Source organism: Cajanus cajan, chromosome 3 (assembly GCF_000230855.2).
Source record: "Cajanus cajan strain Asha chromosome 3, NIPB_CcT2T_4, whole genome shotgun sequence".
Taxonomy (NCBI): domain Eukaryota; kingdom Viridiplantae; phylum Streptophyta; class Magnoliopsida; order Fabales; family Fabaceae; genus Cajanus; species Cajanus cajan.
The window spans coordinates 79099866-79116562 of NC_138519.1; the positions used below are offsets into that span (position 1 = coordinate 79099866).

At 31.6% G+C, this 16697-nt stretch overlaps 2 protein-coding genes across 8 annotated transcripts; one reads left to right on the forward strand and one right to left on the reverse strand.

Annotated features, from left to right (window-relative positions):
• The first annotated feature begins 4730 nt into the window (after positions 1-4730).
• LOC109796046 (glutathione hydrolase 1) lies at positions 4731-8394 on the forward strand. The gene is made up of 6 exons (XM_020355656.3): positions 4731-5230; positions 5657-6172; positions 6415-6650; positions 7138-7402; positions 7749-7886; positions 8045-8394. The coding sequence occupies exons 1-6, from the start codon at positions 4808-4810 to the stop codon at positions 8291-8293; spliced, it is 1827 nt and encodes a 608-aa protein (XP_020211245.1). The 5' UTR covers positions 4731-4807; the 3' UTR covers positions 8294-8394.
• On the reverse strand, positions 8297-15944 carry LOC109800446 (transcription factor TGA4). Of its 7 annotated transcripts, XR_014432693.1 has the most exons (11): positions 15718-15944; positions 14540-14749; positions 14370-14444; positions 13756-13815; positions 13587-13664; positions 13408-13471; positions 12391-12662; positions 11691-11918; positions 10631-10831; positions 9850-10150; positions 8297-9756 (listed from the first exon to the last, which is right to left on the reverse strand). XR_014432693.1 is itself a non-coding variant. In XM_020361262.3 (10 exons), exons 2-9 carry the CDS (start codon positions 14696-14698, stop codon positions 10679-10681), a joined length of 1089 nt encoding a protein of 362 aa, XP_020216851.1. In that variant the 5' UTR covers positions 14699-14749; positions 15718-15944; the 3' UTR covers positions 8297-10150; positions 10631-10678. The 7 variants fall into 7 exon arrangements, 6 of the variants coding, with proteins under 6 accessions (XP_020216851.1, XP_029125826.1, XP_020216845.1 ...); XM_020361262.3 differs by having other exon boundaries at positions 8297-10150; XM_029269993.2 differs by lacking the exons at positions 8297-9756; positions 9850-10150 and having other exon boundaries at positions 10396-10831; positions 15633-15943.
• Between the last annotated feature and the right edge of the window lie 753 nt (positions 15945-16697).

Genomic DNA, 16697 nt, shown 5'->3' on the forward strand with positions numbered 1-16697 from the left:
AATTCACAAAAAATCTCTGTGAATATTTTTTTGCAAGAAAATTTACAAGAAAATAACACTTTTCTAATCGTGTAAATAGCTATTGAATAAATATTTGTATTATATGAGATGGGTGACATTTTGACTGACAATTTGATTTTTAACAGGGTTAAAATAATCACATGCCGTCCAAGTAATATGTTTTAAATTATATGTTAATAATATTTTTTTAAAACACTTTTTTCTGTTAAACCCCTACTCTAGTCTCTAGTCTCTACTCAGAAAAAGAAGAAAACATGTTTATAATTTCCTCGTTCAGTTCAACCCCTTCCCAGGTCAAACTTGTTTTATTTCAAAAAACAATCCATTACTTAAATGAAAATATAATAAATTGACTTAATTCATTACATTTTTATCTGTCAAGTATTAAAATTTATATATATATATAATTTTTTAAATTTTAGTTAAGCAATTTCGGTCCATCAAAAATTATAAATATATAATTTAATTTTCTAAATTTTAATTAAACAATTTTATTCTATAAGATATACATCTTATATACTTTTTAGAATAAGAAAAGAAAATCATTCTTAATAAAAGAACCCACAGAAAAAAAAAAAAAAAAAAACCAGCATTTGATATAGTCGGAGAAGCTAAATGAAACAATATAATTAAAAAGTAGCAGTGGAAATAATTGTCAATAGAATTCTAGAATATTTTACTTTGACATTATAAAATGAAAAACTCAGAATTGGCATTCGCAACAGTGTTGAAGTTGGATGATTTCAACATATCCTAAATTTGAAATTAATTAAACTTGATTTTATGTATTGAGTAGCTTCACCGCTGTTACTCGCCGTCGCCGGCCGGAGCCTCCAAGTCAACTCTCAAAAAGTGTTTCCACACAAAGTCAAGTCAACTTGTATGGCTACCGTGAATCATGATAATGTCACACCGTCAACCACTCTGAAATATACATAAATCATGGATTCATTCATGGCTGCCACATGCTTTTCAAGGTAAAATAAAACTTACACAACAAAATGCATAACACGTGTCAAGATCTTATGTAATGCATTAATCCAACGGTTGCGACCTAAACAACAACAACATTCTAACGTTGACTCTGCAAAGGTAGATTATCCACTCCGAATAGTTAATGTCACGCGTGCAAATATCTGAAAGCAATTCAGCAACTTGTTTGTATTGCAAGCAATTCAAAGTATTCCTCGCTCTCTTTTATTAAATAAAATAAAATAAAATTCTGAGTCGCCCCTTCCTTGAATAAAAAAGTCAATATTGTATTAATAATTACGAATTTAATTTAATTATAATTATTAATAACTTTTTTATCCAGCATAAATTAAACTGATATTTCATTTGACAATTATTAATAATTCACATCTCTTCGACCAATTGAGTTAAACTCTTTTTTTTATTATAAATAAATATCATGCATGACAAATATTTAAAAGCTATCCATTAATTTGTATAGAAAGTATAACTCAAATATTTCTGAGTTGACCCTTTGTAATTAGAAATTTAATTTTAGTCTAAATTATTTTTTCATAATTATTAATAAAAAGTTTAGATAGACCAAAAAAAAGTATCATAAACTTTTATCTTGGTTTAAAAAAAAAATTGATTTTTTTCAAGTTGTTTAATAAAAAGAAAAAAGCTGAAACTTATGTATAAAATAACATAAATATTTATGATATATATATATATATAAGAATAACTTGAATTTTTACTTAAAAACAAGTCCACTCTTCATTTTCTTTCTACTTTTGGTGGAATGGAATATTAATGTGATCCATTACCCCTATAATTCTCTCCTTCCAAGTAAAATAAAACAAAATAAACAATTGCACGATTGAATTCCAATAAAATTAGGGGAAGATTCCTCATTGTTTCCAAATTATACTTTTTTAAATGTGAAAGAATCATATCACATCCTTATAGTGTTTGCTTTGGCATCGAAGCTAGCCCACTTGGTGCACATCCACCACTAAAGCTATATACTCTTACTTTTCAATAATTTTACTTAAACAATGTCATTTAGAGTTTACATTGGCTTGTACTCTTTGATTATGTTGCACGGATACAACATGGGATTACTGTGTCCCTGAGTTTGATGCTCTTTAGGAGCGAACATATCGTAGATGTACCTCAGACACTTCAACAGACTGTGTCCACACAAATTGGACACGTATCCATCACGATATCTACAAAATTGATATGTCTCCATTGCGAACACCTACAAAACTTACGTGTCTCCATTGTGGGTACATGTAAATGAACACAATTTCATCTCGATGTACTATTTGTTACGTGGATTCGAGATTTAAAAAAAAAATAGAATAAATTTCAATAAAAATAGAAAAAAAAATGGATGATTTGAGATTTTTTTTAAAAAGAAAAAGAATAAATATAAATAAAAGCATAAATAAAAAAGGGATAATTTGAGATTTTTTTAAAAGAAAAAATCTCAATAAAAAAATAAAAAAGAAGGTAAGATTTGAGATTTTTTTTTAAATGATATAAAATAGAAATAATGAAGAGAATTGTTTTATTTCTCTTTACTTAACTTTCACGTAATAGAAAAGAAAAAATCTTAATAAAAATAAAATTAATGAAGGAAGAATTTGAGATTTAAAAAGAAAATTATGAATATGATATCTCTTAATATTTTTTTGAGATCTAGTAAGTTATTGTTATATTAATATATAATATTTTTATCATGTTATTTATATTATATATTATATATATGATGCGTCCATGTTTCTTATATTTTTTAATTTTGTTGTATTCTCGTGTCCATGTCTGTGTCGTGTTTCCGTATTGTGACTGAGTTCGTGTTAGATAACTCTATGAATAATTTCTAGAAAGGTAAATATAGTATTATTGATTATAACTTTTTCAATCATACCTTTATAAAGGAAGAGAGAGAAATCATAGTAAATAAAGTATATCACATTATCTTAAAAATTAAAAATAATAGTAATTATTATTTTTTCAATTATATATTCTAAAAGAAGAAAGAGAAAGAATAGGAAATGAAACATCATGGTAATAAATAACAAAGATAAAAAAAAAATTAATAAGACAGTAAATTTTTTTTAACAAGACAGTAAAAAAAATGAAGAAATTGATTTTTTTTAATGACAGATAAAAATATAGAAAGACAGTAAAAAAAATATACTGAGAAAGACTTGAGTCAACAATGAAAATATGAAGTTAGCATATCACTGTAGATTTTCAAATTGGTCTAGCAAAGACTAAGATTTGCCTCCTTGATTTGTTACTTAATTTTCATATAATTTTAACAATTAAGTAATGTAGAGAAATTAAAACAGAAAATTAAAGATGATTTTATATGAATTTTAGAATTAAACAAAACAATATACAAAAAGCTAATATATATATATATATATATATATATATATATATATATATATATATATTCTTACTTGTATTTGAAGTGATTTTTATTTTTAATTAGATTTTTTTGACTTGTAAGATGAACGAGAAAATAAAGTGTGTGAGCTTTTTTTATTTAAATAATAACGTTTGGTTTTTACACTGTGTTGTACTTGTACTGTTTGTGTAATTTCCAGAAAGGGAAAAATAGCAATAACTATATATATATATATATATATATATATATATATATATATATATATATATATATATATATATATATATATATATATGTCAACTATACCCTTAAAAAAGAAGAAAGAGGAAGCATAATAAATGAATTATATATATTATCTTAATATTTTAAGATGGTATTATTTTTTTTCTTCAATTATACTTTTATAAAAGAAGAAAGAGAAATAATAGTAAATGAGATATCTAAGTAATAAATAAGAGAGAAAAAAAATATAATAAGAAATTATTAGTAATTTTAATAAAAAAAGATTTTTTTTAAAGAGAGATAAAATTCAAAAGGAAAGTAAAAAATCTACTAAGAAAGACTTAAATTAGTCAACAATGAAAATTTGAAGGTACAAAGGCTAAGAGATGCCTCCTTGATTTGTTAGTTAATTTTTATATTTTTTTACAATTAAAATATGTAGAGGAATCAAAACAGGATACTAAGGATGAATCTTATTTAAATTTTAGAATTAAACAAAACAATGTATACGAAGCTAAATATATATATTCTTACCTGTGTAATGTATTTGTTGTGATTTTTTATTTGTGAAATGCATAAATCTAAATAATTAATAAGTTTAGATTAATAAGTTGTAGTTGTTTTAAGTAATGTTGAATTTAATTCTCACAAGTAAGATTTGAGATTCAAATTTTATATATAAAAAAACGTAATAAATAATATAAATTCTATTGAAGATGATTAGTCAAATTTTCGGATGAAAATTAATTATTAATAAAATATATTTTATGTCAATAATATAATTAAAAAAATTATATAACTTTAAATTTTTTAATCAATAAAAGCTAATAACAATAACATGGTTGAAACATAGGACTCTATCGATGTTACCCCCAATTCCGCTGCTAGACCGACCACTCACAACTTGGATTTATGTTTCTTTCATTTTTATTTTTTGGTTTTATAACATCTAATTTATTTTCAAAATAATTATCGTCCATGAATGGGTCAAATGTTAAATAAAAACACGTCTTTTGATAGAAATCCTAATTTGTAACTTTTTGGCTTTTTAACATCTAATTTATTTTTGACAATGCATTCATTGCACTTGCCTATATAATGGGCCAACATTTGACATGGTGTGTGCCACTGTCACCACATATTCGTGCCTTATGACTGCAAACTGAGCTGAAGCTCCATTCAATATTCATGCCTATTCCGAATCTGCAGCAACACTTTCACTTTCAATACCAAATTATGTCTTCATACATGTCAAGTGTTGCAACTTTGCTATTGTTGCATGTCATTATTGGCTTGCTTCTAGTTTCAAATTTGGCCTCTGCTTCAGGCCTAAATGCCACAAATGGACACACAAAACATAGGGCTGAGGTGATCTATGCTCACAATGGAGCTGTTGCCACCGATGACCGTAGATGCTCAAGGATTGGGTTGAAAATTCTCCGTGAAGGAGGGCATGCTGTGGATGCTGCAGTGGCTGCTTCCCTTTGTTTAGGGGTTGTGAGTCCTGCCTCAAGTGGCCTTGGAGGTGGTGCCTTTATGCTTATCAGGTTGGCTAATGGGTTTGCTAAGGCCTATGATATGAGAGAAACTGCTCCTTCTCATGCTTCCAAGGTACCATCCTAACTCCTAACCATGAAATCTTTCAATTATGGATGGATTATTCATCTGCCCATAGTTTCAATTGATAATGCGCCCCCCCCCCCCCTCCCCTTTTAGTTCAGGAGATGTTTCATATTTCGAGTGATTAGTTTCCAGTTCAATCTCCAAGTCTTTGTGTATGAAACTGGTTTTAACTTTTCAGCATTCAAAATTGGCTAGATTTAATAGGGATGACAGTATGTACGCATTAGAAGCATAAAAGTGTAGTAAATTTTTACTTTCTTAATTTTATTTTTATCACTTTTTGATGTTTAAAATCAGCACCGATGCTAACAAAACTAGAATTGGAAACATAAAAATTATGTAATGATTAATTTTTAATTAAAAAATTAATAAGGGGGTGTTATTATATTAAACATGATATACCCATTTTTTCAGGATATGTATGCTGGAAATACTACTTTGAAGGCTGATGGTGCCCTCTCTGTAGCAGTTCCAGGAGAACTTGCTGGGCTTCATGAAGTGTGGAAACAACATGGAAAGCTTCCATGGAAAAGACTTGTAAAGCCATCTGAGATTCTAGCACGTAGAGGGTTTAAGATATCACCTTACCTCTACATGCAGATGGAACAAACAGAGTCAAGTATATTGAAAGACAAGGGTCTCAGTAGCATATTTGCACCAAAAGGAAAACTCTTGAAGCCAGGTGACATGTGCTACAATAAGAAACTTGCTGACACTCTCAGAACAATATCCGAGGTTGGTCCACAAGCCTTCTATGGTGGATTGATTGGCCAAAATTTAGTTAAAGATGTTCAGAATGCTGGAGGGATATTGACCATTGAAGACCTCAAAAAGTACACTGTTAAAGAGAAGGATCCCATATATTCAGATGTTCTTGGACTAAAGATCCTTGGCATGCCTCCCCCTTCAGGTGGGCCTCCAATGATACTAGTAAGTCCATCTGATTCACTACATAGGTGTTCTTGTCGGACAAAACTTAGATATAATATCGTAAATACTGTTAGTACTATTTTTTAATCAGAATTAAAGTTTTACCGAAGTTATACACTTCAACATTTAATGGAATCATGTATTACACATTATCAGAATGAAACTTCAACTATGATCAAAGAACAACATTAATAATACTTATAGTGTTGAATGCAAGTTTTATCTGTTTGTTAATGTTACAGCTGCTGAACATTCTAGCTCAATATGATCTTCCTTCTGGCCTTTCTGGTGCCCTTGGGGTCCATCGAGAAATTGAAGCTTTGAAACATGTATTTGCTGTGAGAATGAATCTTGGGGATCCTGATTTTGTAAATGTAACGGGGGTTGTTTCTGATATGCTTTCTCCTAGGCTTGCGAAACAGTTGAAAAAAGACATCAATGATAATAAGACTTTTGGCCCCAGTCATTATGGTGGCAGGTAAGCTCCTAAGTTCGTTGAGTTCACACTTTACAGTAATGTTTACATGGTTCATGCCTGTACTAGTTAATGATGTTATTTAGATGGTATACTAGTCTTCAACTTCATACACCAGTGATATGCAGCTTTTGGTGTGAACGACAAGAAAAAGATGCAGCAAATCAACACTTGCTTTTCTCCTTAGCAAAACTAGTTAAATTTGTATTTTACGAAAGATTCAAAGAATTCAACTTTTGACCAATTGGTTTCATGATACAATCAACTTTATTTTTTTTGAAGTCAATGATATAGTCAACTTTAAAAACAAAAAAAATACATCTTGATTGAGCTTGTGCTTTCAACTAGTTTATAAAGCTTGACTTTAGGTGTTCTAGGCACTAAATTGAATATTTTATTTACATAAAGATCCATATAAAAATAAACATTCTAACTAAAATTATTTCGGTTGCAATACAGAATTCTCAGTTGTGCTGAATTGTGTTTGCAGGTGGAATCAGATCCATGATCATGGTACAAGTCATTTAAATGTAATAGATCTTGAGCGAAATGCCATTTCCATGACCAACACCATAAATGCATATTTTGGTGCAAAGATCCTTTCACCAAGTACAGGAATAGTACTGAACAATGAGATGGATGATTTTTCCATTCCTAGAAATGTTTCCAAGGATGTTCCACCACCAGCTCCTGCCAATTTCATCATGCCAGGAAAGAGGCCATTATCATCCATGTCACCCACTATTGTCCTTAAGGTAATCAATCCTTTAGCATGACTTGACTTTCTTTTTTTTTAATCTGATGTACTCAGTATTAAGAAAGTTTACAACAGTTACACATTCTACTTAACCAACTCAACTAGATCCGTTTATATGATTTGACTTTCTTAAATTGGGGTATTCTTTTCCCACTATCATCCATGTCACCCACTACTAGTGCCCAAGTTGAGCTTCATCAAGAGGTAGTGATAGAAGATTTTTTTTTTTAATTTATTAAATAACATTATCACTCTTATCACAAGATAACAAGTCTTGATTGCAATGATTGTGAAATCCTATGATTGTTATTAATTCGTATTTTATATTTGCAATTGTTATACAGGATGGGAAGCTAAAGGCTGCAGTAGGTGCGAGTGGTGGTGCTATGATCATTGCTGCAACTTCAGAGGTTCTTTTAAATCACTTCGTTAAAGGAATGGATCCTTTTTCTTCTATAACAGCTACAAGGGTCTATCACCAGGTATCGTATCTTCGATTTTCCTTTGAGTTCCTTATCCAAGTTAAAAGAATTTGGTCTTCATTTTGCTGCTTTTATTTTGATATTTTTCTCTTTGATACTTAACATAGTGGTCACTAATTAATTGAGAAACTAAAAAATCACAATGTTGTTTTATGCAGCTAATACCTAACGTGGTGAATTATGAGAATTGGACAACTGTGAGTGGTGACCACTTTGAACTTCCTGCTCATATAAGGGAAGCCCTTAGGCGTAAGGGTCATGTTCTAAAAGGCATAGCCACTGGGACTATTTCCCAATTTATTGTTCTAGAAACTCCTCAGTCATCCAGTAAAAATAAAGGGATTGGAAATGGAAAGCTGGTGGCAGTGAGTGATCCAAGAAAGGGTGGTTTTCCTGCAGGCTATTAAGACTTTATTCTGCTTTTTTTTTTTTTTTTTTTTTTTTTTAATTGATTACAAGTTGTATTTCAAAAATGGAATAAAAATTTACATAATTTTTCTTCTGGTTACGCAATAGAAAGTAATAATTGATAATTCCTATAAACTCGATCAAAGCATCATGAAAATATCAAATGGGTCTGACTCAATTGATTGAGAAGTGTAAAAAACAAATATATGGATAAGAGGTTTATCACTTGGTGACTTCGTTTATGTACATTTATATGTATTCAATGAGTAACACCGTGAGTTTTAGGGTGTTGTTATTAATTTTATTTAATTATATGTTGTTATATAGATGGTTATTCTGTGTTGAGAAACTCTAAAATTTAAGGATTTTTTTTGTAGTTTAGGTAGTGTTGGGGTTTTTGGTACAGGTTTAGTTTGACATTGGGAGAGAGATATTTAAGATTTTGGTTTAGAAAATTAGATATTGGTTCTATTTATTTTTCACTATCTAAGAATGTCAAAAATAACATTCATATGCAAAAGTTTTTCTTTCAAGTAAAACTTTATTTGTGTTTCAATTGTATCATTCACAAATGAATTTTAATCACTAGAAAAATTGTTAATATTTAAATTTTTCAAGTTTGACTCATTGACATTTGCTTGTGAAGTTAGACTTCCCATTATTTCCTTAACTTTAATTTGATACTCTTCAAATAATGACAATGAGTAACATAATTTCTTGATATTATTAATTTTAATTGAAGATGAGCTAGCATAAAACTTAGGAGAAAAGTACTCCGACAACTTCAACTTGTATCTTAAATCTAAAATAATAGCAACATTTATTTCATGAGTAAATCTATTTAGATTTATTTCGTTCAATAACTTATGTTTTACATTAAATTTCAACGATCCAACCGTTGAATTTAAAGTTCTTAATGCATAGATCAAGTCTGCAAATTCTTAGAAAATTTGAAAATCATTTGATACTTCATTTCATTAATTTAAATTGATAGATAATCATAAAATCATTTCATGCATTGATTTGAATTAATGAAACGAAGTATCAAATGATTTTCAAATTTACAGATTTGATCTATGTATTAAGAACTTTAAATCCAACGGTTGGATCGTCTAATTTTGATGTAAAACATGAGTTATTGAACGAAGTAAGTACATATAAACTTACTCCTGGAGTAAATGAATTCCTCCTCTCTCTCTCTATATATATCCATTTACTCTAGGAGTAAATCTACCATTTAATAATTCATATTTGCAAGTGTTCATAAGATTCATGTCCATTTTGCCATCCCTAGTATTGAGATGTGACATGTGTTATACAAATGATTATTTCTCATGTTGCCACAGTTGTGTTGATTATTTTGATAATTGTTATATATTGTGCCAGTCATTGGAGATGGAAGAGGAAGAGACCACGGTTAATGAAAGATTTAGAGGTAGCCCCAAAAAATAATGCAGAAAACCTGGTAAGAATAAAAAGAAAGAAATATCAGAATTATTTCTTGCATATGAAGCTTTCTTTTCCAAACTTTCTTCCTAATATAGTAAATGTTTACTCTTATAAATTGAAGCTTTCATTAACCAAGTTGTGGAGTCCAGATTCTTTGTTGAAGTTCATTGACTGGCCTCGTGCAGATTTGGTTGTGGATGCCTTGGACTGTGGCCATATCCAAGTTGTGAGATTCCACATGGAACCAAGATGATTATATATTCTGCTAACTGCAAGTGGATCATCGAACCAATTTTCCATAAGAACAAATTCTGGTAACTGCACTGTGTATGTGTGTTTATTGCTGTTATATGTTGCACAAACTACGAATAACACCGCAATGCTCATCCCATTGCAAAGTGAAGTTCCTGTAAAGTGTAAACAATTGACATTATAAATGGAATGTGAATAAGAGGATTGTTTGGTTTCTTAACATTAGTATGTATATTTTCTCACTCAGCATCTTGTACAGAAACTCAAGCATCCACCCATGAATAATGAAAGATATGATGAATATTACTAACCACTACCACAAAAAATAAATTATGTCCGCTAAGAGAGTCTAGAGTCGATTCATTTTCAAAAACACACAACAAACATAACAATATACGAATTTTACATGACCAACTTCCACACAGGCTTATGGCAGATTCTAAATATTTCATTTTGCAACAATCCAATATACACCATGCGTCCAAAATTAATTTATTTACAAACTCTTGTGCATAAAATGAGCGAGCAGTCGTATTTACAACTTCTCCATAACGCAAAACTTCATGAAAAATGTGAGCAACCTGGACCTCACATGATACATGGTTTTGATGATGCTCTTGGCCAAAGAAACTGACCCCTATTCATGTTACAAGTTTGTGTGCTCTTGTGACTTAGTTGCAAGACTAAGCCGGTTCACGTGGCCTATTAGACCAGAGTGAGCTCAAAGCCCTCAGGCGTTGGAAGTATTCTCCCAGAGCAAGCAAGCATCGTGCCGCCTGACGGATCGTAAGTATTCGAGACATTTGCTGCAACGTTCCCTGCCGAAGATGGTCAGCCTGTTTCACACAGATCATGGTTAAATCTCCACTAGCTATTAGCCAAGCTAAAACATTTTCAAGTGGTAAATTGGTAGTGTGTGTAGCAGCTAATGATATTCAAAGATGTTTATGTTAATGTACAATAGAAATCATCACTCTACTTTATGATCCTACGTTTATGGTACTAAATAGGCAATCTCAGTGAATCAGTTCGTTCAACAGGGTGAATGAGTTACTGTAAACTTCTGATATCGAGTTCTATTCCAATGGATAAAAAAATGATAAATGGGAAGTTGGTAATGTTTAATGAAATTTGCCTAGCAAGCACGAACAGTGATCAAGATGTATGGAGTATGGTTAACGGTTTTCACATGAACAAAATGCCACAGCTATTTTAGTGGATGAACTTGAATGCTTACAGCAATGACTTACCTCCAAATCGTTTGAGGATGCTGAAAATAGATCATATATCATTTAATTCTTAGAAATTCTGATATAAATGAAAAGGCTAATAATTGATTAAATTGTTGTTTTCCATTTTCACTGAGGATTTCTTTAGAATGAAAAGCTTTTCAATTTTCAGTACCCTTGCCAAGAATTTTGAAATGAAAATTATTTTCAATACTTTTCTTTTAGTTTGGTATCAAATTATGAGTTTTACTCATTCAAAAAGTAAATTTAAAGTCAAGTTTCCCTATTGTCTATACAACAATATATAGAATGATGTTTAACAACTACTTTAGAAAATGGCAAGTACACTTACTTACTCTTTCAAAATATTCTCACAAGGCATCCCTTGATTAACATGACATGTTGTGAAAAGAAACATTTTACTAAATTTAGAACTAATGTCTATCAAGAGAACATGATATATTACCTGGTTTACAAAGCTCACCAGAGCTTCCAAATTCTCCATTGCAGAAGTCATCTGTGGAATATAAGTTCCTTCCATGAACTGTCCTGCTGCAACACTATCAGCAAGTAACTGCCGCAGTTTGTCCATACCTTGTGAAAGGGCATCTTCTGCTTGCTGACATGATTGTCCAAGGGTATAGATATCCAACCGTTGTTGTTCTGTCAGCGGTTCAATCAAGGGACCAAGAACCTGCAATTAAAATAAAGTGTCAGCAAGCGCCATACATTACAAGCTTGCATCATACCGTAGTTGAATATGGCAATAGAACTAATGTCAAATTCATCAAGTATCTCAATAAGTCCTTTCCTGTAAAGTTGAAATTCGAGTGTGGACGTGCAATTCTTGACCAAGCTAAGAAGTCAAAGATTAAGGATATGTTTAAATAAATTTCTCTAAAAGTACTTCTAATTCTAAGAGAAGAAAATAAGAATGAAAAATGAAAGAAGGCACTACAAGTGCTTTTAGAGATGTTTATCTAATCAAACACTAGATCTTGCCTAATGTATAAAAACTGTAATATATGAATGAAATTTCAAATTTCCCGCATTTTATCTCTCGAGACTGTAAAAGAAGTCATTAAATTCTCTAGACTGGAATTTAGACCTCACATTCTATGAACAACATTTTTAACTCCTTGAATTTTTTATGTATAAACAATCACCTTTAGGAGCTCAGAGGGGCGAAAGCCTCCAATCCACAGGAAAAATCTTTCAGCTGTTGTTTTCCACATACCGGACATGACATAGAAAACATCTGCTTTTGCAGCAGCAGATTTCATGCGAAAGATTTCAGCATAGTGGCTCATCATACCATCTACCAGAATCCTGAGCTCCATGTCACCGATATGAGCATTTAAAGCACTTCTCAGTTCCGTGATTTGTCTATTTTGCTCGTTCACCCAGTGTCCATACTCCGTCTCAAAGGTTGTAATTCCTGCAAATAAGGATTTCTTAGAACGCAAGAACTAATTGCAAAATAGAGTATAACTCAAAAAGAAAAGATACTCATGGAAAAAAAAAAAGAGTAATATTACATCAACCAAAACAAACTGTGCTAAGCTTACATGGTACCATGAAAATTTCTAAAAAATTCAAGAGTTGCAATGCCAATAAGATTCCCGAAAGTGGTCTCTGGGGCTAATCTAAGACAATTTCAATATGCATTATGGTACAATTTTTTTTCTCAACTTACCAACAATTCAAGGTTATGGTCTTGTACAACATCCAAGCAATGTAAGAAGATAAACAAAAATAATTTTAATCTATAAGACCTATATTTAGTTTGGCAACAAGTATCATACAAGATAAATATGAATAATTCTCCAACTGGCATATACCAAGGCTTTAAACTTTCTTCCACTTTCTGGATATTTGGAAGAAAAATTAGGAATTAGATTTACAAAACTGATTATGATTTGAAACCCAAAAAGTTGCCATGGTACCAAGAGAAAATGTCTCCGACTATTTTAGAGATGGCAGACACTAAAACAAGATTTTTTAGTCTTTAGATACCACTTAGTAAGAGAATGAAGTACATTTGGAAAAACTGATTTCACCACAGAAGAAAATTTTAAAAAGTGAGAACATTAGGTTATCAAGACATGGACTAACAAGAAACAGAAAAACTCAAGTGCAATACAAATAAATACATAGCGGCAGTAGCATAATAACAAACCAACCTGAATTTACAGATCCAGCAAAACCCAGATGATTAGAATCCAACCCACCACCTATATACATTCCCTGCAGTTTTGTTGCCTCAAGATATTAAAGAGATAGGGAAAGGAAGGAAGATGGTGATCAACATAATGTGATCCACAAGAGAAACTACAAATATATTAACTCATCTTCCCCACACCTGCTGTCTTGCACGTTCAAGCTCTTGCTCCAACTGCATCAACTTCAAGCGACTTGATTCTAACTGCTGCACATAGGCCTGTATGGCAATATCAGAAACCACATTAACATAAGCATACTTAAACACTTATTGCACATCTGACAATCAATCAATGTATAAACATTCAAACCTTTTTCCTCAACCGGCTCTTACGCGCAGCCTCTCGATTTTGTGCAAGACGTCTTTGTATCTGCATCTTTGATCATATTAGATTCCAATTTTCTACCTCCATAAATAGACATAGAAAAGAGTATGGATCCAAGCCAGACATCCAAATCGAATAGAGATTCCTCAAATTCCAAAATGGCAGGACTAACATACTTTTCATTGTCATTTGTCACACTAATTGTATACATAAAGCTTAAGATGGAGGGCAAAGAAAAGTGAAAAGATTGTCATTTGTCATGCCAAAACATTCCCAATAATAACTCTGTCCATAATTCCAAATGGCTTCAATACCACCCTACAGAATAAGCCTTTAATTTTCAAATGAAAACATTTGGTGCTAAACTAATTTTCCAACAAAAGAAATTTGACATTACAATAACCCAAAATATCTACATCTGCATTTGCAGGCAATTTGAGCTGACTATTCAGTTCCAGGAAATATTCAAGAGTTCCCAAGTAGATATAGTTTAAATTAACAAAATAGTACTCGGAATTAAGAAATAACCCTTTTTTCTTTTCTGTTGTTAGGGAAAGAGATAGGGAAAGGCGCAACTAGTTTGCATAACATGCTCTTACCTTATCTGTAGGTTTGTTAGCTTCTTGGTCATACTTATTAGGTTCTCCCAGTATACCATGAGAAGCATCCTCTGACTAGGTATTAAACAGCACAAACGAATTTGGTTAGTTGGCAGAATAGGCCTTCTTATCTGGCAATGAAACAAAGCACAGATTTCGTAGACTTGCACCTGACTATCTAACTTCATGTCTGGTTCATCAATTAATGGCACCGATGCACTTAAATTACCATTACTTTTGAACCCTTCACCCCACATGCTAATCTGGTGGATAGGATCGTACACACTCATCCTTCTCGAGGAAACAAACTGCGGCGTTGGTGAATTCATGCTCTTAGGACTGACCAATGCTGCAAACTGCTGTCAAACCTCTACAGCAAACTGCTGTCAAGCAAAAAATAAAAACCAAATGCATCAATATTCAATCAATATTATAATCCAAACACATTCACTTCAAAATTTGATAGCAGAAACCATTAGCAAGGAAAAAGAGAAGACAACATAAGAATCAATAGGACCATTTATATCTAAGATATCCTCCATTGGAGGCAGAGTCCTGCTCGAGCCAGGTAGGATCACTATAAACAGTAAAACTCTTCATCCGAGTATTTAACATAATTACATACTGAGAATTGGAACTCAATACTATTCATTTTGGTACTTTCGCAATTCTGCATCATAGCAGTAGCAAGAAGCCAAAAAAGATTCAAAAGGGTTGCTGAGCACCAAGTTCTGGGATCATGTAATTGTTACTGTTTCAACTTTTGTGATACCGGAAGAAGTACTATGAGAGACACGAAGAGTAAAATTCCTTAATTAATAGCCAACATCCAACGACAAACAAACAGATAACCTTAAATCTCAAGAAAAACCAGACCTCACAAGCTAAAGAGAAGCACAAAGAAACGCATAATTCACTTTGATTAAACCATGTTTTAGTTTCTTCCTCCACCTCGGCCACGTTTGTACGAGACAACGCTTATGAAACAGAATCTATAGTACGATTTCTTCATCCAATATGGCAACAAATCAACTCATCATTTTTCGCATACACGGGAACACAAAACCAAATCCTACATAGCCCCCCTTTTTCCTTTTTCCTTTTTCCAAAGACAAGAAAAAAGTTTTAACAACCACAAGAAGAAAGTACCAGTAATCATAGCAGTTTAAAACAAAGATAAGGGCATCTATCTATCTAACTAAGTATCTATCCATTGATGTCATAATATTTAGTTGGCAAAGTACAACAAAGTTTGATCTGTACCAATTTCCTTCCACGACAGTTACAGAATTATCCATAGAAACTGAAAAACAAAAGGGTAATAATGATAAAAATTAAAAAGCCAAACCTTATTATAAAGCCACTTTGAGAAAAGAAAAAAAACGTTATATATGTTATGAGTTATAGTATTTTCCCGCTCATGCCAACATGGCTTAGCAGAAGCTGAGAAGAACGCAAGAAAGAGCCTTCCATTCCATCATTGCGTTGCTTCAGAAGACGACGCTTTCAAAGACAGCCTCTAGCTTCAATTTTTATTATATAATAAAAAAAATTGGAAACGTAGCCCACCATTTTTAAATGGGATACATTATTATTATTATTATTTACGAATATAGAAATATAAAAAAAATGTAGAGGAGACTTTTGTGTCTTTTTATTGGAGAGTGGAACTTGTTTTTTTGTGGTTAATTGCTTGGTTGTGTTGAGCTACAGAGAGTCAAATATATTTCAGAAGCCAAGTGTCACAGTCATCGTCATGTTTCCACTATCGCTAATGTGCGCACCAGGTAGACCACGACTCTCTTCCCTACCGGAATATATCATCGCCGGCACTGCTAGCTACATTATATTATGTTATATAAATACTAATCATAAATATTATGTACCATATAGTTCTTACTTATGTTTAAGTTTTTATAATTGGTGTCATGATCCACGAAATTACCCTTGGTCGAATGATAACTTAAGTAGAATGCGGCCACTAACACGGCACCAACAATATTACAAAGTCAAGAAATTATGAGTTTTATATGATTAATTGAGGTGGTGTGGAGTGTTTGGAGTAGAAGAGGACGTCACACCTTCACACGAGATTCCACGAAACCTAATCATTTCGATTTTTTTTTTCCATGTCTTACATTACATTGCTTTTCATGCTCTATAAATAAACTAGTGTAAAGTTGTTTCAACTTATTTAATAGTATTGAGTTAGTCTTAAATAAACAACTACAACATTGAATACTTGAAAAATGAATTTTATTGCTTATAATAGTCTTATCCCCTTCAAACATGATTATTTTCAAGTTGTCTTAATAAACATTTGTGTTA

What these genes read in the sequence shown, in the direction of transcription:
- LOC109796046 (XM_020355656.3), top strand. Translation starts at nt 4,808, where the DNA reads ATGCCTATTCCGAATCTGCAGCAACACTTTCACTTTCAATACCAAATT. An exon ending in CACCCACTATTGTCCTTAAG is followed by an intron (nt 7,403 to 7,748) that starts GTAATCAATCCT and finishes ATTGTTATACAG; the next exon opens with GATGGGAAGCTAAAGGCTGC. An exon ending in CTACAAGGGTCTATCACCAG is followed by an intron (nt 7,887 to 8,044) that starts GTATCGTATCTT and finishes TGTTTTATGCAG; the next exon opens with CTAATACCTAACGTGGTGAA.
- LOC109800446 (XM_020361262.3), bottom strand. Translation starts at nt 14,698, where the DNA reads ATGAATTCACCAACGCCGCAGTTTGTTTCCTCGAGAAGGATGAGTGTG. An exon ending in TTGAACGTGCAAGACAGCAG is followed by an intron (nt 13,472 to 13,586) that starts GTGTGGGGAAGA and finishes ACAAAACTGCAG; the next exon opens with GGAATGTATATAGGTGGTGG. An exon ending in TGGTGAGCTTTGTAAACCAG is followed by an intron (nt 10,832 to 11,690) that starts GTAATATATCAT and finishes TGTGTGAAACAG; the next exon opens with GCTGACCATCTTCGGCAGGG.